The sequence below is a fragment of the Zalophus californianus genome, chromosome 11 (genome assembly GCF_009762305.2).
Source record: "Zalophus californianus isolate mZalCal1 chromosome 11, mZalCal1.pri.v2, whole genome shotgun sequence".
Lineage (NCBI taxonomy): Eukaryota > Metazoa > Chordata > Mammalia > Carnivora > Otariidae > Zalophus > Zalophus californianus.
In genome coordinates, this window is record NC_045605.1 from 100619943 (window position 1) to 100643771 (window position 23829).

Genomic DNA, 23829 nt, shown 5'->3' on the forward strand with positions numbered 1-23829 from the left:
CTTTGTCACTGCTTGCTTGTGTGCCCATACTTTTGCTATGTCAGTTTACTTGTTCCCCTGCACATCCTCGCTTCTGTGCCTCTTTGAGTTTGTTCATTTAATTTTGTAAACATTTGTTCAATATCTACCACGTGTAAGGCAGTTGTCTAGTCCTGAGTTTGAGTGTGTCTGTGGCCCTGTCCTCAGTGACCTATATTTCAAGTAAAGCTGCAACAAATGCAACATAAGGAGTACAAAGTACGAGAAGGGTAATAGTGTTGGGGGAGATGTGTTCTTCGTTCAGACCACAGTGCCCTTGTCTCTCTCTCTCTCTCTTTTTTTAAAGATTTTAAGTAATCTCTACACCCAAATTGGGGCTCAAACTTAAAACCCCAAGATCAAGAGTTGCATGCCCTACTGAATGAGCCAGCTAGGCACCCCCTCCTTATTTATCTTTTGAGGCTAAACTCAAAAGTGCCTTTATTTCATGAAAGTTTTCCTGATTTCTTCTTATATCCTATAAATGCTATAATATATTTTTTCTCTCTTTGGGATATACCCCTGTGTGCTCTGCCCCATTCTTCATTTGTACTTCCATGCAAGAAGTATCTATTTGATCTTAAAGTATTGATGTTGGTATACCTTATTTAGCCCCTCCCTAGTCATGTGTGTGTGTCTCCCCCACCCCGGCCTTGTTATAAATGTCCTAAAAGCAGGAATTGTCTTACTCAGCTTTCTCTCAACTGCAGTGCCTTGCTTATAACAAGTACTCACTAATTGTTATAGTAAAAAGAAAAGGTATGGAGGCGGCTTGTAGATGTTGAAGATATTAAGGGAGGATTTCTAGATCTGAGTCATCTTGAAGCCTCTCCCTTCCCCCTCAGGAATGTCAGCTCAGAGAGGAGTGAAGCTCGCCGGAAACTTCGGGAATGTGATGGTTTAGTGGATGCCCTAATTTTCATTGTTCAGGCTGAGATTGGGCAGAAGGATTCGGACAGCAAGGTGAGTTAATGGCTGAGTGAATTCCATTCACAGCAACCATGAAGGTACCTGTAGTGCAGACCTCACCATCTTAGGCTTTCAAGTGACATTAGGTTACTGTACCAGCCCTGGCTCCCTAAAGTAGATGTTCACCTTAGAAGAAAACAGTTTTCTTTAGAATTTCCTTCACCTATATCATTTATTTTAAAGCTGTTTAGCTGTATTTCCAAGGTTATATATTTTCCTAAGTAGGAAAAAGTCAGGGTGATCTGTTTTGTGCACATACCAAATGGTGGCAGAAACCTTCCATCAGCCTGAGGCGGCAAGGATTTTGAGAAGCTTGGTGCATTTAAGAGGCTTTGTGAGTGATGACCGATGGGGCTATCTGTACTTCTGGGGATCAGTATTTTAATACTTGAATCATGGAAACCTGGACTTGTTGGGAAATCACGATAGGCATTCTCCTCATTCACTGAGCCCTTTATCTTGTGTTCCCAAGCTTGTGGAGAACTGTGTTTGCCTTCTTCGGAATTTGTCGTATCAAGTTCACCGGGAGATCCCACAGGCAGAGCGTTACCAAGAGGCACCTCCCAATGTTGCCAACAATACTGGGCCGCATGCTGCCAGTTGCTTTGGGGCCAAGAAGGGCAAAGGTGAGTCTGGTTCTTTGTTCCTTGCTCTTTAACGTAGGACGGGAAAGGGAAGGAACACTTTTAGCTTTAGGTACAAAATACTTGCTGAGCAGTATGTGAGTCTGCCTAGTCAAGGATGTCTCCTTGCTCTGCAGCTGCTTCCCTTTGTCGTGTGCCTCATTCAAGGTGGTGATAATGGTGGTGGTGGTGGTACTGGTTATCAGTTTGGGGGCAGCGAAGGACAAGAACTCAACTAATCTGGGGCCTTCTCCCCCATTCCTCCTTTGTGTTTCCTGTATTTTTTCTTTTCCTCTCTGCTTTCCTACTTACTTGCCCGTGGTCCTGTTGACATCGCTCTCCTGCATTTTTCTTCCTTCCTTTCTCTCTGCTTTCCACCTTGGGTGACGCCCTGGAAGATGAGTGGTTCTCCAGAGGTGAGTGGAATCTTTTAAGGCGCTTCCCTACTTCTAATTTGCATGCTTCGGTTTTAGCTTCCCTAGTATTTCCTAACCCTTCCCTATGGATGCATGTAGGAGAATTCAGTTGAGGAAGACCATTGAAACAAGCTCAGCTCTTTGGAGCCAGTGGCTCATGGCATGCTCTTCCTGGGCAGCAGTTCCAGTGGCCAGCTCTCGGGACAACAGAAACCACGGTGCTCATGCTCATCTTACCCGTCCACTGCCTGTGTTCTGTCCTTGTTTCTGCGCAGCCCCCGCCGGGACGGGGGAGGGGAGCTTGGTTTTTTGGTTTTTTCTTTTTGGTGTTTTTCCCCCCGCTCCTCTTGATGCATCTCTGATCCGAAAAGATTTTGACTGAAGAATAAAAAGTGCACCAAGTGGACTCTTTCCTTTCTCAAACTTTTTCCCCTTTCTCCTTTTTTTAATTTCCAAAGGGAAAAAACCCACAGAGGATCCGGCAAACGATACAGTGGATTTCCCTAAAAGAACTAGTCCAGCTCGAGGTAAGTTATCTTTTTCCTTTTAGTCTCCAGGACTCTGATACACATAGTCCACAGATGAGTGTCAGATAGCGTTAGTGCAGTATGATCACCGTTCTCTTTCCTCCCACTCTGGATGTGGAGTGATGGTGAAGCACTGGGAAACTGGTATAGCAGGATGACTTGTTTTGGCAACTTTTTAGATTACTGGAGGACAGGTAAGGTCCTGATGACAGGCTAGGCCAGAGATGTAGGTGCCCTAAGTAACTGCTACAGTTCTTAGGACTCAATTATTACCTGTTATAAGAAGTCTCTTTCTCACAGTTTGGGTGTTTATCAGTACAGTGGGTTTAAAATTCATAGCTCTTCATGGGTATGAAAACTTTACATGTTGTTAAATCTAGGATAGGCCCTTTTACTTAGTCGTAGTAAAGGTGGGCAGAATGACTCAGTTAAGTTAGGAAACCATTCATTTGAGATGAGGAATCTGTAACCCTGAGTGCTATGAGTGGGCAGATGAATCCCTCTGAGTGCCAAGGCCAAAGTAAACTGCAAGAGAAGAGGCAAGGTAGAAGGAGAGAGGTAGAGTTGCATATGATGAGTTGATGTCTGTTCTTCTCTTACCGTGGATGAATTATTCTTAAGAAGGCATGGACTCAAGCCTCTGAGTTGGCTGTTGGGTGGGTGGGAGAGTATAGGGAGCCTAATGATATGGGAGCATAAATCCGTCAATCCAGAGTACTGAGTCTGGACTTCAACCAGCCAGAGCCTGGCGTGTTGTAGGTACTAACTAGCCTCCTCTGTTTTCCTGCCCTTTCTTGTGTAGGCTATGAGCTTTTATTTCAGCCAGAGGTGGTTCGGATATACATCTCACTCCTCAAGGAGAGCAAGACTCCTGCCATCCTAGAAGCCTCAGCTGGAGCTATCCAGAACTTGTGTGCTGGGCGCTGGACGGTGAGTACCTTTTAGAAAATGGATTCAGAGTGGGAGAACTCAGCTAACTAGTTTGCTGCCATTTGTAATCTGTTCCACCTCTTTCCATGTGTTACTTCTAGTATGGTCGATACATTCGCTCTGCTCTGCGTCAAGAGAAGGCTCTTTCTGCCATCGCCGACCTCCTGACCAATGAACATGAGCGGGTAGTGAAAGCTGCATCTGGAGCACTGAGAAATCTGGCTGTGGATGCTCGCAACAAAGAACTCATTGGTAAGGAGTTGGATGTGAACCATTAGTTCAGCATCTAGTACAGAGCCTTCCATTTGGCTGATGCTATTTAGTTTATTATTGAAATGACAGAGGAGGGATCCCAGCTAGCCCTCTGTAGTTTGCAACTCCGAGGGTTCTAGTTTAATTGTTCTTTGAAAGACAAGAAGTGATGACTCTCTGAAAAGACTAGCATATTTGATACAAAGTATTCACGTTGTTTCAGTGTGACTAGAGGAGAGAATAAAGAAAGGAATAAGAAGAACCATAAATTCATGGCTATTCCAGGTCCTTTGCTTTTCTGGTATGATAATCCTGTAGCAGAATGAAGTTGATTCCTGTGGACAGTACCTGCATTTTCTATGATCAGTGTAGTTAAGTCTTATTTTAGGCTCCTCATAGCCAGACTTGGCTTGTTCTCCCTGCACACATTCCTTTCGTCTTAATGCTATAGGTAAACATGCTATTCCCAACTTGGTAAAGAATCTGCCAGGAGGGCAGCAGAACTCTTCCCAGAATTTCTCTGAGGACACCGTGGTCTCTCTCTTGAACACCATCAACGAGGTTATTGCTGAGAACTTGGAGGCTGCCAAAAAGCTTCGAGAGACACAGGGCATTGAGAAGCTGGTGTTGATCAATAAATCAGGGTGAGTTTAATTCTTAAAATGACAACTGGAAGAGTTTGAGTGTGAGAGGGAGCTGCTAGGAAGGAGCACTCCCCTTTTGCTCTCTAAGGTTATTTTCCCTTATTTACATGTGAAGTGTAAAGAGATGTTGCTCTGTTTTTTTGTCTTAACGTTGAGCTATCCAATGATAACCTGCTTGTCCATCAAACTTCTTTGTGTGTCACTGTTGTGGACAGAATACAGAACTTGGTGAATACTTGATCTTGCCCATTTTGGCATTTCTGTAGTTACACTGTATTAGAGAGTACAGGTTCTCAGCTTCTTCCCTGGTCTTAATGTCCAAATTCCATCTGGTATTACTTTCCTCCAAAGGAACCGATCGGAAAAAGAAGTCCGAGCAGCAGCACTTGTATTACAGACAATCTGGGGCTATAAGGAACTACGGAAGCCACTGGAAAAAGAAGGATGGAAGAAATCAGACTTCCAGGTAGAGCAGCTCTGGGGCCTGAGGCGTGTACCTTTTTGTCCTGGGTCTCATGTACCACTCTGTCTTTGGTTTCTTCTGCTTCACTGTCACATCGAGTCCTACTTTATCCTAAGTCTCTGTTAGTGAGGAAATCATTTGGCTTACTCCTCCTCCCCAAAAGAGTGGTGCCTATGCTTCGTTTGCTGCCCGAACAGTTGTGGTCTTCCTCTGCATCACAGCATGCTGTTAGTGCTGGTCGTGACGAAGGAAGGTGGCCTTTTTGACTTTCCCCCAAATCTGCCATAGCCCTTTGAAGGAATTTGCTGGAGACTGTGTCACCTTCTGATAGCATGAGTGTTTGGTACCTCTGTTGTCTCCTGAACACCATTGGGAACATAAATAGAAGCTGTAACATCCTTGTTTGTTTCACTCTATAGGTATTTATTTAACCTATATGAGTCATCTTTCGGTAAGAGTTGTATTTGAGAATAGGGACCTCAGTCTGTGCCCACTGGGGAATAAGATGTGGGTGAATTCAGTATTCTGAGACATTGTTGCATTTTATGTTTGCCTCCAGGTGAATCTAAACAATGCTTCTCGAAGCCAGAGCAGTCATTCATACGATGACAGCACTCTCCCTCTGATTGACCGGAACCAGAAAACAGGTGCAGTATCCAGGGGCATACCCCTCTGCTTTTATTCCACCACTGCTGTTCTCTAGTGGACGGACTACCTAAGAAATAGAATATATATGTATTACTGAATGAGCTAGTCTTTTGGTAGAAGGTAATAATACTTCACCTGGGGATTGTACCACAGAAGCTGGTAGTCCTGAGCGTTAGAAAATGAAACAGAAGAGGCAGGAGCCTGGGTGGGATCCTCTATCCTTACTTGCAGACTTACAGTGACAGGACAGTGAACCCTAGTCTTGCCGTATTCTGTCTTTGAGAGAGAACGGACATCTGTCATTGTACAAATGTAAGGTGTACAACACAATGGTTTGATATATGTATATATCACCTAATGATGATATTTTGCTTTTTAAATTCCCATAAGTAATATATGGGCTGTTGAAAAATTGGAAACTACAGACAACCAGAAAAATAACAACAACGAAACCACTTACTTCCATTACCCAGTAATAACTGCTGCTCTTTGTGGTTTTTATCTTTTACACATTTTTGCTATGTGAGCAAATACACTTTTTCCCAAAAGACGAATTACATATTTTGTTTTATGAAATGTTTTCTTTTTCATGGAAGTGGATATTGTAACCCTTATTATCTTGATGACACTTGGCTTTTGCCTTAGGGCTCTTGAAATGTGTGGGGATCCCCGTGTCTGTTGGCATTTGTGCTGATTGTGCAAAAGCCCAGGTGGTGCACACTGGTGGTGCACACTGGCGGCGACGCCAGGCCAAACCAGTCCTCGCAGTCTTTATTACCATGGACTCACAACTTGAAAAAAGAGCCAGTTTCACTTAAGAATGTAGTTGATGGGGCTGTAAAAATTAATTTTACTGTTTCTAACCTTGAGTATGCATCTTCTCGAAAGATCCTGTGCTGCATACATAGTGTGATGGTTGACATGACGAAAAGCACTGGTGCTATAGTTGGAGTTTCTAAGTGGACTGGCCACTCTTTTTATGGAATGCCATTTTTCCTTGAAAAAAAAGAAAGACCCAACTACAGCTATTTAGACTTGGATATTTGCAAGATATTTTCTCAAAAATAAATGCAGTGAGCTTCTCACTTGGAGGAAAAATAAGTGACTGTACTTGTTGCCTGAATTTTCAAGTGAAAATAACTTTGGCAAACTTGTACCTGCCATTATGAGCCTGGGAACACCCCAATACTGAAAAGACTTTTTAAAGAAATCAGTGATGATAGTAATGAATGTGTTATTTTATTTTTTGATGTTGTATAATGAAATGTCTTAACATTTAGAAGATCTGCATTACTCTATGAACCAGTATTTTCCAAGTGACCAATGCATGATGTTTCAGAATGCTGCATGGGTAATTGACCCATTCAAAGTGCAAGAGACATTTTAATTTCGTGAAGTATGAAGAGATCATTCGGATTCAGATACTATATTGTTGCTACCCTTAGAGGAACTGTACTTGTTGAATGTTAGTGTACTATCAAAGAATATCCAGTTATCTGAAAAGATTGTTAAAATTCTCCTTTTTCCAATGTTTTATCTGTGGGAGGCTGGATTTTCTTCATATACTTCAGCTAAAATTATATTACCACAGATTGAATGCAGAAGCTGATACTAGAATCCAGCTATCTTCTTTTAAGTCACACTTTAAAGAGATGTGCAAAAATGTAAAAAACAAAACCAAACCACCCTGCTTTTTAAAAACATTAAGTTTTATGTTAACATGGAATAAGTTTCTTGTTACGTTTAAGTGAAATAAATATTTAAAATTTCTCAGTTCAGTAAAATAGTAAAACGTATGACCTACACCAGTGAACACTTTTTGGATTTTCATAATTTTTAAGACTGTAAAGGTGTCTGGAGGCCAAATAATATGACAGTTGCTGGCTTAGCATGAAAGGTTTCTCATGTTAGGAGTCCTTTGGAAAGGGATCTCTTTAAGTCCCACGAGGGCTTTGTCTGCTGTCTGGCACATAGTGGGTGCTCAGTAAAAATTTGATGAGAGGGAGGGAGGACCGACCAGAGAGTAATTTTTATGATGAGTATAGAATTTGAAGAGTTGGTTTTTGACCTGGATAACTTTCTGACTCCGTATAGATAAGAAACCTGATCGGGAAGAAATTCAGATGAGCAGTATGGGATCAAACACAAAATCATTAGGTAGGTGATGAATTCCTGCCTGAAGACATACAGTAATATTTCACTGGGATGAGAACTGTCTGGCCTTGCAGTTTTTTTCTAGCACCTTCACCATTTACCATCCTGGGAGAGCATTCATTGGCTGGACATTTCCATTTGTAAGGATATGAGGAGATTAGTGAAACTTCATCCATCAACTTTCTTCCACATTCCCACATACTCAAAGGTTTAAAAACAAACAAACAAACAAACAAACTTCATTCCCCACCCGTACCCCCACCTACTACAGAATCAAGTGTGGGTCCTTAAACTGTTAAAGCCTTTCACCTGCTGGCCTCAGGCTCCCTCTCCATCTTCCTTCCATGTACTCTGTTTCAGCCCCCCTGGTCTAATTTGCTATTTTGTCTCTTTATACTTTTTTGATTTTGCTCAGGTAATACCTCCTACTGGAATGCCCTTCCCCTTTGCTTTGCTAGATTTTCTTCATCCCCAAAGGCTTAACTAAGTCCTGTCTCCTTTGTTAGGTCCTTCCTGACTGTTGACAGTGCACCTCACTCTCTCTCTCCTTAATTCCACTACCATTTATAGACAGCTTGCTTCTGTTTAGCTTTATTATTCTATGTCCTACAAGTTCTTTTTAAGTCTGGGACCCTAAGTCAAGGACCAGACCTTAATGCCTTTCTGGAACATTTGACAAAGTTTACTTCCCAACAGGGGTGCCTAATTCACACTTCTCTACTTAATATATATTGTATATATACACCAGAGGGAATATCCTGTTGTACTTTTTTCACTAGATAACAACTATTCCACACTGAACGAGAGAGGGGATCACAACAGAACACTGGATCGATCCGGGGATCTAGGTGAAATGGAGCCATTGAAGGGAACACCTCTGATGGTAAATTCTCTTTTATATACTGTTGTCCTTCTAAGGCTAGTTCTGTTTTGAAACCTCCATGTTTTGTGAAATAGGAAAAAAAGTACGTAGTGAAAGACAGTATTCTTTCCTGGTAGGGATTTTCAGGTAAAGTAGGAGTTTTGACTCACATTGGGATTTCTTGGGTCATAATTCTGCAATGGTCAGGTGAAGGGAAGGAAGACGATAAATGTATTGGTGATGTGACTAATGCTAATTGATCTGTCCTCTTCCTGTCCCTGCCTTTTCTCGAATATCTTGTCCTTTTCTTACTAGTTTCTTGTTTTGTTTGAGTTGACCAATTGTGGGATTTTTCCCTAGATCTGGCACATACTCACGAGGTTTCTATTTCCTTACTCTCATACTAACAAATTGCATGTGTTCACAGCAGGACGAGGGGCAGGAATCTCTGGAGGAAGAGTTGGATGTGTTGGTTTTGGATGATGAGGGGGACCAAGTGTCTAACCCCTCCATGGTATGTCCTTCAGCCACCCCCAAGATCGTCTTGAGGAAGGAGGCCCCTGTGTGCCAGCATTTTGCCAATCATGCTGCTCTGATCAGGCCAGAGACCCTAGTCTCAGCCACTTGGAGCTTGGGGGGTGCTGCTTCTGTGATTGTTGCCTCCTATGAGGCTGGGACATGCCTCTGGTGATCTGATTCTTCATTATGTGCTACTTTCCTCCCTCCAGATTTGCTCAACTGTCGTTTGGTTCTTTGCATTCCCAACCCTATTAACATCTTTCTCTCTTTTTTCCCTACAGCAGAAGATTTAGCACCACTATCTCCGCTACATCTGAGCTTATAATATATGTACTTTTATTTTTTGGTGGTGAAATGGACTGATGATTTTTCCTTTTCTTCGCTGGACTATTGTGCCAACTGCCAGGCTGCCTCCTGCCCTTATTAGCCCCAAGTGGCCACCTTCTTTCCACCAACTCCTAACTTCTTCCAGTGAAGCTTAATTGTCCCTCCTTCCCCCTCCAGATCCCCTACAGTTGCTCCCAAGAAGCCTGACTCAGTTATATGCATATCTCGAGAAACTGCTGCAGATTAGCTCTTTTTACCAGTTCTCCCTGGAACTCTTGGCCTTGTATGGAGGGGGGAGCGAGTGGGAGTCCTCACTGGAAGCCATGGGAAGAATTGGAAGTTACAGGCTGTATATGCAGTATCCAGCACTCTGATAAACTGATGATTCTTAATCAAGATTTTTTTTTCCTGGTGGGGAAGGGACTTTTATTTTTTTGGAGAATGGGAAGTGAGAGCTCTTCCCTTATCCCTGATGACTATTTTTGAATCAAAGAAGGCTGGCAACATTGGCACATTCCACCTGGCAAGGGCTCTTGAGTAAGTGAAGGTCTCCTAGAACTGAGATTAAGAAACCTTGCTCTCCTCATCTCCAGGGCAGGGACCATCATGGACCTACAGACTCCATCTCTTCTCCAAGCCTCATGCCAACCCTGGGCTGCTGCCGTTGCCCCTTACCGAGGCTGTCCTCAATCTTCCTCTCCCATCCTGTGATAATGTCTGCTGACTTGGCCTGGCCATTTGCAAGAGGCTGTAGAAAGAGGAGAATGTATCAAGGAAGACTTTCTGGGTGAGAAGGAGCAGAAAGATGTCTTCTGGGGAGGAGAAGAACCTCTAGGAGGAGCTAGTAGGAATGTACGTGAATCAGTTAGTCTGAAACTGGCAGGAAGCTTTGAAGCTGGCTTCCCCCCCCCCCCCCCCCCATGTCTCCTTTCCTCCCCTCATAGCCCTGCCCTCCCCTGCCTCTTCCCTGGATTGGTTGGCTGACAAAAGGACTTGATGTACATACTCCCACCCCCTTTACCCTTAAAAGGTGGGGATTGCCCCTGGTTTTGCCTCTTCTTTGTGCCTTTGGCCTGGGGTGCATCTCCTCCTTCCCTTCCATGTGCCTTTCTTTGCCTCTGCGGTCTCATTTTCATGATTTTGCAAATTATATTTTGTTGCTTTCTTACCCACTATTGGCCCTAAATAGCAGAAAGGAGAGGTGACCTGGAGAACATCAGATTCTCCTTTGGGAATTGGTAGAGCCTCTGATTTCAGCCATTCAGCTTTTGCTCAATGGTATATGGTTGGGATTTTGCAAAGATCCTGTTCTGATGAATCTCAAAATGTGGGAGGAGTGAGTGGTGCGACTCTTTCTCCTTAGTTGCCCAGAATTGACTGTCATCTCTGAAGTGGCTGGAGAGAAGTCAGCCCTCCCTCCCTGCCTCCCCCACCCTCCCACCCCAATACCGCCTCCTCCTCTCAGTTTACTGTTTGTTAGTGGGTTGGACTAGAGGAATCAGCTGCTATGCTGGTTGGGTTTTGTTTTTGTTTTTTTTTAACCCTTCTCCTTTTTTGCCGTTTACTCCTCCCCTTAATCTAAAGGCTCTGTTCAATGCAACTGGAAATCTTTATCCTTCTCTCCCCACCTCCCCTTATATATCGAGGCTATGGGGTAGGAGAAAAGTGCACAACCCACCCCTCTTCCCTTCCTCTATGCATTAGAATCCCTTATTTACCCTTTTTCCCCCTCCGATTTCTTCCCACTCCTTTTCTGGCAAAAAGGAGCCTTTTCCCCTCTTTGACCCTAAGAACATACTGCACAGGGGAAATTGCCCCCATCTGGACCTGGCTCCACTCTTGGTTTCTCTGGTCCTCTTCTGCTCTTTTCCTGGTGCTCTTTTTCTTGGTGGGGTGTGGGTAATAGAACAGCCATGGGCTTTTGGGGACCTTTAACTAGTTTTTTTTTCTTTTTTGTTTATAAAAACACTAAACATTCAATTCCAGAGAACCAAAAATCCCACCTCCCCACCGAACACTACTAAGGGGCATGTCTTCTGCTCCATACCTTTCCTGTTTTTCTTTCTCTCTTGTTAATGCTTTTAAAAACAAATGAGTTTTTTATATAAATAAAGTTTTTAAAGTGTGTATGTGGGGGGTCTGTGTCATTTCTTCACTTTAAGCTGTATCTCATCTCTCCTTTTCATCTTGGTTACTTCCTTATGTGTATGCGTGTCCTTCTCTCCAGAGCAGCCAGAAGGGGGTTGTACCAGGATGGATTTATTGTGAGCTCAGTCCCAACTCTTACCAAGCAATGCTCTTTTTAATTACATGTGAAACATTTTTCTTCTTAAGATTCTTAAAAATGAAATATGGCTAAGTAGAGCACAGGAAACTTACTGCTCACTTAGAGATAGGAAACTGAAGTATATGGAATTAATGACTTTCTTAGTCAACTGGAATTCTTTTGCAACATTTGATAAAATGAATGTTGAACAAAGCCCATTGCAATACATGGCCCTCTTGAACATTGAACATTTATGACTAGAACCAACTCCAGCTGCCCTCCTATAATAAGAAAATGTGTAATTAAAAGGCTCATGTATATAAGTACTGAATACTGGGCCACAGTGTTGCTTTTCAGGCTATCCGTAATCCTTTAGTAAGAAGACAAGGGACAGACCTAGACCTGCTGTTGTGTCCTACCAGTAATATGGATGGGTAGCCAACACTTGTAGGGTTGCTAGAGATTGTCTTTACTGCAGAGGCCAAGGATTAAGACCTGTGGAAAGAGACTTATTTTTCTGGGGCCCCTATTTCCTGTTATATAATTAAAAAACTCAAGAATTTATGTAAAATGTTTGCTGTATGCCCAGTCTTTAGATTAAAAATCTATAGCTTCTGATGATGGTCATGTCTCAATTTTGTTTGAACTAGGTCTTGGGTATGAAAACTTTCTCGGGCTAGTGAGGAAATCTAAGCATTGTAGCTGGTCCCTTTTAAAGCTTGTGTCTAAACAGTTGTAGTTTTAGACTAGAAGGATGAATCAACAGCGCCAAAAAGCTATGAGAGTTTGCTTTCCAAAGAGGTTTGGTAGCTTCACTTGAGATGGTTTTCTAGCTCTGTGGAAGAACCAGGCTACTGGTGAATAGTCTTTATTTCTGTTATATTTATTATCCACTGATAATGAGCTATAAACAAATCTTACACTTCTCCCCCCTCCCTGGGTTGGTCCATTTGTTTCATTAAATAAATATTTACTGAGCATCTTCTATGTGCTAGGCGTTGTGGATGTTAGGGTTAGAGAATGAAACATGGACACTTTCTCTTTACAATCCATGAGAATCCTATGTGGTTAAGATCTGTGGTTTTTTATTTTTTTAAGCTCTAACCCAACATGGGGCTTAAACTTATGACTCCAAGATCAAGAGTTGCTTGCTCCACCAACTGAGCCAGCCAGGTGCCCTGATTTGTGGGCTTTTAAAAACATTTCTCCTCTCTGCCCCTACCTAAAATAAGGTGTTAAACAGAATGATCCGTAAATCCCCTATATCTCTTAAGTGTCCTGACACTAATTTAGAAATGCTTTTGAAGCCTATTGGTACCTCCTGCTAAGACCAACTTTAGGAATCCTGTGGATTTTGTCAAGATTTGCTGATGTACTCCTTGACCCTTTAGAGCCTGAGTTGTTTTCTGGGAGTGGTTATAGATGATGCTCCACCAACTCTTCTATCTTAGTGAGGCTTTTCTTTTTTTCTTTTAAACATGTTTGTGAAATAGCTCTATTGGGTCCTTCTGTGACATACTTTCTGGCAGCTCAAAGCTATGACCTCACTTGGACACTTGTTCTTTCTTGCTGAACTTAAAGTACTTTGTTACAAAGTGGAAATATCTGGGGCGCCTGGGTGGCTCAGTTGGTTAAGCGACTGCCTTCGGCTCAGGTCATGATCCTGGAGTCCCGGGATCGAGTCCCACATCGGGCTCCCTGCTCGGCGGGGAGTCTGCTTCTCCCTCTGACCCTCTTCCCTCTCGTGCTCTCTATCTCTCATTCTCTCTCTCAAATGAATGAATAAAATCTTCAAAAAAAAAAAAAGAATAATAGCACCTTTAAAAAAAAAAAAAAAAAAAAAAAAAAAAAAAACAAAGTGGAAATATCTCCCCCAGGAAGAACTAAGGACCAACCAGCCTTTCTAGATCATTATTTCTCAATTTTGTCTTTTTATCTGAAGTATAGGATGGCAGAGATTCATCTTGGTATTTCCATGGATAAACTTAACAGACCAACTAGACCTCACCTTTTGGATCTGAACAAGTGCACAAGAATTACCTGGGAAGCTTGAAAAATGCAGATCCCTATGTTCAATTTCCAAAAACTGAATAAAAGCGACTCAGGAATCTGAAATCCTGATAAGTCATCTAGGTTATTCTGATGCCTGTGGTCAGTTATTTGCAACTTGAGACCCCAATCTGGTTAATGACTCGCTTAAGGTTCTAGCCTCAAACTGGAATCTGGGGTGACTGTCTCCCACTCCACTGGCACTATTACTAGTTCCGTGGTGGGTGTGATGATAATCATAGTAAGGGAGAATTCATAGAGAAAACTTCATTTCAAAGGAATGAATTGCTTACAGTCGAATTGGAGGTAATTGTGATAGGCTGGTGTGAAGGTAGGAAAGACTTCTTATCTTAACAAGTCGTGTCCTACAGATAACGTCTAGGCTGCTGAGAGGTGAGGCTAGTCCTTGATAGGGGGCCCGGTAGTGCAGAGAGAACCTTCTGGAGCTGCTGACTTTGACGAGTGTGTCACTTTTGGCTACAAAGGGTACCTGGACTGGGGAGCATGTGGCCCCATTGGCCAAAGCCAAGGAGGTGTGTCTGGAAACTAAAATCACTCCCCAAAGACAGGCTACCTCAAGAAAGCAGAAAAAAAAGTAAGAAAAGACATTGTAGGAGGGGATTTCTTTTACACATCACCTATGACTTCTGACTTTCCTGTTGTCTGACAGTCACTTAAAGCATTAGTTATTCAGCTGACCCACCTGGAAGTTAGAGGCAGACATGGATGAGAGAAAGCTGGAGAAAGTGAGGTAGGGAAAGCATGAAAATAATTATTTTGGTCTGTCTGCATTATCATAATCCTGACTTAGTTTTTCTCCTCTTCATGTGGTCTGAAGTGACCAGGGCCAGCTATCCACAAGTGGACTGAGTCAAGAGCTTTAAACTTGTTAGTATACATTGTAAGAGCCATAAACATTATTGTAAGCATGGTGTTTTATTTTTAGCTGAGGAAAAAGTGCTGCATTTCTCTCTGTATACATCTCTGTTGTTGAAAAGGACAAGTTCTTCCAGTGAGGATGTAGAAGGGAATACTATCTTGCTGTCTTTCCTCAGATACTCTAGTGTTAATGGGCACAGTCTGAATGCCCGCCTTAAGGTGGTTGTGCCTGAGGAAAAGTATGGGTTATCTGTGGTGAAGTTGTGTGAGGGACTTAACTCTGCTCTTGTCTTCCCGCCTTTTTTCCCCTCACATTTAAGGCAAGGGAAGGTTAGCACTGGTCTTTTGTGAACTTTGGACTCTGGGGCTTTTTATAACCTCTTGTCAGAAGCAAGGGTGGGCGGAGTGTAGTGCGTATAGCTGGGACTAGCTCAGGCTTCTGTTGGCATTTGGTGGATTAGATAATCTGAAATGTCATTTCAGCAGAAACAAGCAAGATGCTGGGTAAATGTATTTATAAATAATACTTAAGAACACATTGATGAACAAGCATAAAAATAAGGAATCTATGAATCTTCAAAATGAAATGAAAACTGGAATCCTAAGAAGTAAGCAATTGCTAAAAGCTAGCTTTTACCCAGAGTTTTTGCGAAACTCAGCAGACTTTAAGCATCTATTTTAGTGACTATACAGGGTATGGGAAACAGGAAATGAGTTTTGCAGGTGACTCCAGGTAAAGCTGGAATACCCTTAGTGTCAAGGTAAACAAGAACTGTATAGAAGGGAGCAGCAAGGAATGTACTTGTCTCAACCATGGTGCTAGGTGGGAGGAAAAAGACGTACAGTATCTTCCCTGAGAATTCATAACCACAAGATGGCTCTCTGTGGGTTTTCAGTACAAATTTCTGTGCACTGCCTGTGTGGTCCAAAAAAATTGTAAGTGGGGAATTTAAAGTGGCACTTAGTTGGTCATGCCTCCAGGTGATTTCCAGAAGCAAATCCAATCCCTGTAATGCTTCAGTTCCATAGAGATACTCCTAAGGCAAATGAGCAGTCCTGCTCCAAAATGATGATGCACAAAGAAATAAGGCCCCATGAGTGAAAAGGATGGACAGAAAGAAACAGAGGCTGATCCTTAAATACTTGAGATGTTGGCATTGTCACACAGATTGTAATGAAATAACGTTTGATTATAAACGAAAGTTTGAAAATAAGAGAGGACAACAATCCGGATTTGAAAAAAGTCGTTTTCAATTAGGAAAAAGACAAAGTTGAACTAAAAACTTAGATGAAATAGGTTGGAGAAGTTGAAGGGCTACTAGTGAAATGGAATATAGTTCTCAACAAATTATCCAGCATGAATACACACAAGAAAGAAGAAGGAAGAAGGGAGAATAGCAATGATGTTGAGGTTGGGACGAGAGAGTAAGATGTAATGCACATTATCTGAAGCTCCAGGAGGAAATTACAGGAAGAGGCAATATCCAAAGACAGGATGGCTGATTATTCAGATTTGGTGAAAAGCACCAGACCTCAGATTTAGGAATCCCAATGAATTCCAGTCAAGACAAAAAAAGCAATTCATTTCTAGAGACAGGGTGAAATGCAGAAGACTTAAAATCTTGAGCAGCTAGAGGGAAAACTGTAGAAAATAGCCCAGTGGGTAACTTCTCAGCGTCAACAATGAAAGCCAGAAACCTGGAATTCTTACCATTCATCCTGTTGAGAACAAAACTGTTATCATGGAAAATGACACTTGGGGGCTAAACTTAACATTTTCAGACAAAGGCAGGGTTTGCCTCTCAGAAAAGGTAAAATCTACAGGATGTTCTTGAGGCAGAAGGAAAATGATCTCAAATGGCAAACCAGATTCAAGAAAGGACACTAAAAGACTGGTAAATGTTGGTAAAAGTAAGAAAGCATTAACTTAGAGCAGTATGTAATTTGTGAGGGGGGATATGGACCGGAATGAAAATACTGGACAATAGCATGTCAGTTGGGGGTGATTACAGCACTAATTTTCATGTTCTTATATTTAGGGGGAAAGATAAGACTTGTGTGGAACTGTGCATATTAGCTAAATAGCTGAAGAATAGAACATCTAAGTTCCAAACCATTCTTAGGAGGTAAAGAGCCTACCTCTATTTCAAAGCCCTGGGGCATATAGTGTGTGGTCAACAAAGTAGATATGTGTAGGGAAAGAGTAATGAGTGAAGTATAAGAGGGGAAAAGAGAATAGATTCAAGCAATTTCCATTAAATTGAAGTTAAAATTTAAATGATTATTTGCTGGCTGGTATGTGAGTTGGTCAGTCTGACCTAAAGACAGAAGGTCAAGACAGAGTATTTTCATATTTTGTTGACTTAGTTGCTGATCCCTTGAGTACAAAGTCTTTGCCTGAGTGGCCTCACCCTATCCTAATAGGGCTCGACTCAGAGTAGGGCTGGGCTAAGGCTGGAGGCTGCCTCTGACATGAGGGAGATGTACCTTTTGGTGGGTACTGCCGGTTCTAGGTTAGAAAAGGTCAAGGGGGAGCACGGGACTCTTCCCCGCCCCCCAGTCTTTTTCATTAGCACGCATGGGTTGGGAGGAGCAGAGGCAGAGGGAGAAGCAGACTCCCCACTAAGCAGGGAGCCTGATGCGGGACTCGATCCCAGGATCCTGAGAGCATGACCTGAACCCAAGTCAGATGCTTAACCGACTGTGCCACCCAAGTGCCCTGCACTGGACTCTTCTAGCCTCATCTCTGGGTCTTAGATATTTCCTGGGCTCTAAGGGGTGTAGGACTCAGGGATGTTGGTTCAAATTTTGGGTTGTTGATAAATCTCTGTAACATACTTGCTTTGTTTTTTTTAAAGATTTTATTTATTTATTTGACAGAGACACAGCCAGAGAGGAAACAAAAGCAGGGGTAGTGGGAGAGGGAGAAGCAGAGGGAGCCCAATGCGGGGCTCAATCCCAGGACCCTGGGATCATGACCTGAGCCAAAGGCAGACACTTAATGACTGAGCCACCCAGGCACCCCTGTGACACATATTTGTAATATACATTTCTTTCTCTTTGATCCACTTAAAGCATGTGCACCTGCAATGGAATGCAAAGATTTTCTATGAGACCAAGATGTGCTAATGTCTTGTCAAGTGCCTATTGCTTTAATCATTTATTTTCTCTTTGTTGGGGTTAATACCTCTGAAATTTGGCTTACAGGTTTTTGAGATGATTCAGAATGATAATATATATAAAAGAACTGAGCACCTAAACTCAGGCTCTGGAACCAGACTGCCTGAGTCCGAAGTCCTTATTCTGCTACTTAGCTGTGAGACCTTGGGCAAATTTCTTAAGCCTTTGGTGTCTTTCATCATATGTAAAATGGGGATAATAATACCTACCAGTAGGGTCATTATGAAGATTAAATGAGATGATGTAATTGCACTTAGAACAGTGTGGGCACATAGACTATTTCTGTATTGTTATTCTATCAATCACCAGGTACCTGTCTTCTACATATATGTATATATAATCTATGTTTAGCTGTGTGACTGCTCTGCTCAGTTATTTTGTCCAACTACTTCAGGGATGATTTCAAGGGCAACCCAAATAACAAGCAAATGGTGCACATGTCCAGTCTCTGGTTGAGGAAAAGCCAGCGGTAGTCACTCACTGGGTACTTAGGACTCTTTGGTCCCAGCCCTATTCTAGATGTGAGGACCTTTAGGAATGAACCTTACAGAATTCACAGTAAGCGCTTAGAGACTACTCTGCCACAGGCCCAGGTGGACGTGTCCCTTAAAGCTGGTGGTGCTTGTGACACATAGACTTCTCTGAACCAGAGGTACCACAGTATTTCTGTATGTCTGAAACCTTGAGACGTACTTTTCATACAGAATCCGTGAGAGATACGAAGGGATTCAAGGGAAAGAATGAGTAAAAATTCCTGTGTGGGGGGCTGTAGGGGGGAGGGGTGAAATAGGTGATGGGGATTAAGGAGTGGGCTTGTGATGAGCATTGGGTGTTGTATGGAAGTGTGGAATCAGTATGTTGTACACCTGAAACTAATAAGGCACTGTAAACTAATTGGAATTAAAATAAAGAATTCAAGCAGTGTAGGAATTCAACAGAAAAATGAGTATAGTAACTAGATGGAAGTCAGTGCTTTTGTCTAGGTATCTTGGTATATTTTTTACTGTTACTTTTCAAGGCAAAGATTTTATGAAATTAAAATGAATAAAGAACCTTAATCAGAAAAGAGAAGCTACACGTATTTGCTGTATGCTAGGTCCTAGGCTGGTGATAGAGATGTTGCAGTGACCACACACACTTGTCCTCAAGGCACTTGTGGTAAACTATCCTGAGAGCATAGAGTTTTCAGCAGTGAAGTGACCAGGTCACTAGCTACGGAGAATGGTGTGGAAGGTAAAGACAAGATGACCAGTTAGAAGGAGCTGCAAGACTCAAGGCAAGAGATGGTGGCTTAGACTAGACCATAGTGTAGAGACAAAAGTTTATCAATTTTAGGTCTGTTTGGTAATGGTGGTAAGAATAGCTAATATTTAGTGCTTTCTATTTCTGAGATGTTGAATTCTTTGAGTATATTATCATTTAATCTTCATATCAACCCTGTAAGATGGGGAATGGCATGAACATAGATAGTAATAGCAAATGTTTGGGACCAACCTTTGTGCTAAAGGCTTCATGTGCATTATTCTTTAATATTTACTACAACTCTGATCATCCCCATCTTACAGATGAAGAAATGAAATCTTAGAGCAGTTAAATAACTTGCCTTTGGTTACACAGTGACAAAAGTCAGACTTTGACCGGATTTGTTGGATTCTAAATCCCATAGTTTTTTGTCCATTTTTTTATTGAGGTATAATTGACACATAACATTAGTTTCAGGTGTACAATATCATTATTCGATATTTGTATACATTGTGAAATGATCATCACAATAAATAGTTAATATCCATCACCATGCATAGTTGCAAAATTTTTTTTTCTTGTGATGAGGACTTGTAAGATCCCTTAGCAACTTTCAAATATGCAATACAGAATTATTGATTATCAATATATAGGTTAACCTGTAAGTCAGACTTTAAGCCATGGGGGTATCTAAGCTATGGGTCAAGGAGTGTTCATTTGAGAAGAGCAGAGGGTTTAGATTCCAACTCTGGAGTCACATCAATATTTAGGAAGGGAAGGGAGATCCTGAAAAAGATTAAAATAAGGTCTGGAAAATCTGTTTCCTAGAATGATGTCACTAGGGGCTTGAAACTAGAGAACTGTTTGGGTTAGGAACACTTTTCTCTTTTAAAGGCACCTGGGCGGCTCAGTCTGTTGAGCATCTGACTCTTGACTTCGGCTCAGGTCAAGATCTCCGGGTTGTGAGATGGAGTGCCATCAGGCTCTGCACTCACCGGGGAGTCTGCTTGAGGATTCTCCCTCTGCCCCTTCCCCTGCACTTTCTCTCTCAAATAAATAAATCATTAAAAAAAAAAAAAAAGCCTGCATGGCTTCCAGTGAGGAGAAGTAACTTGCAGCAATCAGTAGGGTTTGCTTTGATCTTTCATCTTTGGATGATATATTTGTTTTTCTTCTGATTTTCCTTTAGTGTTTGTTTGGATCTTGGTCTGAGGTTTGGGGTCTGGAGTCTTGGAACCCTAGAGGGCATGGATCCAATCTTTTAACTCTTCCTCCCTCTGATGTAAAACTAAGGTTCAGTATCCTGAAGGACCACTGTATCAGTTGGACAAAATGGGCAATAACTCAGATTCTTCATACTTCTATCCATGTACGTGATTGTCCTATCTTATCTCTACTCCTCTCTTGCTTGCCCCTTGATCCCTCTCTTTCTTTGCTTTCCCTCTTCATTTCTCTTCCACTATATCTCTGGTTGCTGCTACTCCAGACCTGCACTACCTGGTAGCCTATTAAGAATCACAAATCTCTAGTTCTATGTCTCCCTGCTCAGAATTTTGTCATTTTAAGAGTGGTGAGCATAGCCCATAGAGTGAAGCCATCTTCCATCCTGTGACTAATAGAAGGAAGCTACTTCACGGGAGGTTGCCCTTGTAGCAAGTCTTCCCTGCAGAGCCGAGATTCCCAGCTCACTCCAGATAGGGATCTCCGAGGACCGGCAGGACTGACCTGGGAACACACATCCATCCTCTACTCTTTCCATCCAGGGCCCTTACCCTGTGGCTCACACTGTTACAGTAGACTTCCTGCCACATCACCCCATGCTTTCAGGGATCAGATGGGACCAGCAGGCTGGAGACTTGTCCTTGCAGGGCAGTTCTCCAGCTATGAGTAGAAGTAAAATACCAAGCACAGAGCATAGCGGGTGCTGAATTTAGGGGTTCATGGACTCCACCTGTGATAGAAGAGATGAATGGGTGTCCTCTCCTGGCAGAGCCCATCACCACCAGGCATCTCCACCTGCAAGAGGGCATGCACATTCAGCAGCATATACCTTAACCCCATCCTGCCACATACATTGATTTTTTTTTTTTAAATCTTGGTTTAAATGATAAAAGCTTATATAGCTTCCCCCCCCAAAAAAAAATTTAATACAGCAGATTATTGAGCTAAAACTCTTCACTCCCTTTTATGTCACTCCTCGGGCATAACTACTAACAATTTGTTGTATATTCTTCCAGATGTCTTTCTGTATGTGCTTACACAAGATATATTTCTTTCTAATGGAATTAATGTATGCATGCTCTACATAATTGTTCTGTGATTTGTGTTTTCCCATAAAAATATGTCATGGACATCTTTCCACTACATCTAGGTCTCCCTTGCTTTCCTCATGATTGGCCAGTTTACTTCTATAAGTCTGCCATAATGTTATTTAGACCCTGGCACATTCCTGCTTCTGGGCTAAAATGGAACCCAACCGTCCAATTCCTCAGGAGATTGGGTGCCCATGATCCTATGGCTAGGGTGAGCAGACCTCCCCTCAGCCTGTCCCTCTCTCAGTGGTTCAGCCTCTCCACCTCATCACCCCACCTCCCCAGAGGATTTGAAAATAAGCTTCCTACTGCTCTGTGCCCCTGGGCAGAGATGCTACGCATCGCACCCTCTCCATCCCTCAGAACACATGGAGGGTTTTGACTTTTGACTTTTTTACTTGGATTTCATTTGAAGAGAGGAGCTGCTCTGCCTGCCATCTCCAGGTATGATTTGAGTGCAGAGACAGAAAGTAGGACATAGTTGGCTTTGAGGGCTGGCCAGCCATGTGAAGGCTGCAGCCTGCTTCTGACTCGCTACTGATGGAATTCCTAGGACCCTGGGCCCACTTGATTCTGATTCTTACCATGTCTTCTCTGTACTTTTGAGAAGACAGGCTTCGAGCGCTCCTCTCTTGGCCTGGTTAATAATGTCTGACCACGGACACTTGGTAACTCAGCTCTGACTTCATCTTTACTTCTTGTAGAGTGTCTTGAATTCTAGAAATTCTCATTCCAGTGATGGTTACCTCATTGCCAGTCAGTTGCTTTGTAACTTGCATTCTGTATAATGTCACTGAAATGATACTTTTCTAAACTTAAATCCCGACTCCATTAGTATTTCACTAATCCTGGAAGTATTTGTTCAATAACTATTTTATAACCAAAAGCCATTCCTGTCTTTGAGGAGTTCCAGTCCTAGGGATGGAGGCATTAAATTTGAGTTAATGAGATAAGCATTATTATAATGATGACTTTCTAGCATTATAAGGGGGGTAAACTGCTGGGAAGGAGGGCAAGGCTTCACTGAGGTGGTGATTTAGGTTGGTTTCAAAGGATATCTAGGATGCCACCAACTGGAGAAGATGTGAAGTCATGCAGGTCAAGTGTAATGTGCTAAAGTACAGAAGTGTAAAAGGAATATGGTTCACTGGGTATCCTAGGTGAGGGGAAGTTTCTCTTTATAGAAACATTTCATCTAATAAATGACAGAGTGATCAAAGTAGAATATCATCACTTTGTAATCCTTAATAACTAGATCTTGGGCATTGAGCATTAACAGCTGCTAACATCAAAAGAGAGCCACTCAGACACTATCTGCAGACTGGTTCTGAAAAAAAATATCCTAAATCTAATCAAATCTCTAGATCCAATTATTATAAGAAGTACAGAGGATGGAGGAAGTGTTAAACTATACCAGGGGGATGCAATTAGCAAAATGGGGGAATTATAAAACAAGTGACCCAATTTATAATGATAACATTATAAAATGATATAATGATTTAATAAGGAACAATGATGAAAGGATACCTACAGATGAAAAGAAAGTCATCAGTTCATCTCAATATGTGAGTCTTAATTTGGATCCTGATATAAAGATGATATTTTGTGAAGATAATTAGAAATTTGAACACCGGATACTTGATATTACCAAGGGGGTTATTATTATTTTTCAGATGTGACAGTGGTATTGTGGGTTATAATTAATTTCTTGTCACTTTGAGCAATGCGATGAAATTTTAATGGATGAAATGTTATGAGGAATTTGCTTCTAAGTAGGATGAGGCAAGAGTAGAGGGGAGGTATAAATGAAATAAGATTGTCTGTGAGCTGATAACTGCTGAAGCTGGACTAGGTATATGGAGGTTATAATATTCTACTTGATTCTTATGTTTCTTTGTAGTTCCCCATAATAAGATTTTGTTTTTGTTTTTTAATGGTGATAACCAATTTGGGAGCTAATTGTTCCAGGTAGCCGAGGCATGGGGACATGTAAATAGCAACAAGAAATAGGACTAGCAAGGGGGGTGGCGGCGGCAGCAGTGGGGCTTGGGTTATGAAGTTCTTTTCCTGTCTTACACAGGCAAACGGGTTTCAAAACCACCATGGAGACGTAGGGTTCTGTGCTGGTGCCTCCTGAGCAGGCACAAGGATGGGAGACGGGCTGAACAGAAAATACACCAGTTCACCTACACATTTTAACAGCTTTGCTTCTAACTGCTTTATTAAATCGGGCTTCTGGGTAATATTTTAAAACAAGATTCTGCGGTGTTAAAAATTTTTCTCTAACCACCAGGGGGAACAATTGAATATTTTATTTTATTTTATTTTTTAAATTTTATTTTATTATTTTATGTTAATCGCCATACATTACATCATTAGTTTTTGATGTAGTAGTCCATGATTCATTGTTTGAGTATAACACCCAGTGCTCCATTCAGTACATGCCCTCTTTAATACCCATCACCAGGCTAACCCATCCCCCCACCCCCCTCCCCTCTAGAACCCTCAGTTTGTTTCTCAGAGTCCATCGTCTCTCATGGTTCATCTCC

At 42.0% G+C, this 23829-nt stretch overlaps 1 protein-coding gene across 11 annotated transcripts in view; it reads left to right on the forward strand.

Annotated features, from left to right (window-relative positions):
- The window catches only part of CTNND1 (catenin delta 1), a 46447-nt gene extending 34211 nt beyond the window's left edge, over window positions 1–12236 (forward strand). For 6 of the 11 annotated variants that reach the window (XM_035722996.1, XM_027580412.2, XM_027580415.2 and 3 more), the window contains 13 exons: window positions 864–981; window positions 1460–1613; window positions 2009–2026; window positions 2485–2553; window positions 3356–3483; window positions 3585–3735; window positions 4187–4379; window positions 4731–4845; window positions 5402–5489; window positions 7585–7647; window positions 8424–8527; window positions 8934–9020; window positions 9307–12236. In XM_035722996.1, the coding sequence (XP_035578889.1) occupies window positions 864–981; window positions 1460–1613; window positions 2009–2026; window positions 2485–2553; window positions 3356–3483; window positions 3585–3735; window positions 4187–4379; window positions 4731–4845; window positions 5402–5489; window positions 7585–7647; window positions 8424–8527; window positions 8934–9020; window positions 9307–9318 (1300 nt within the window). In that variant the 3' untranslated portion in view covers window positions 9319–12236. The remainder of the gene's footprint in view (window positions 1–863; window positions 982–1459; window positions 1614–2008; window positions 2027–2484; window positions 2554–3355; window positions 3484–3584; window positions 3736–4186; window positions 4380–4730; window positions 4846–5401; window positions 5490–7584; window positions 7648–8423; window positions 8528–8933; window positions 9021–9306) is intronic. The other 5 variants (XM_027580411.2, XM_027580417.2, XM_027580418.2 and 2 more) reach the window with 5 other exon arrangements.
- The last annotated feature ends 11593 nt before the right edge of the window (window positions 12237–23829 follow it).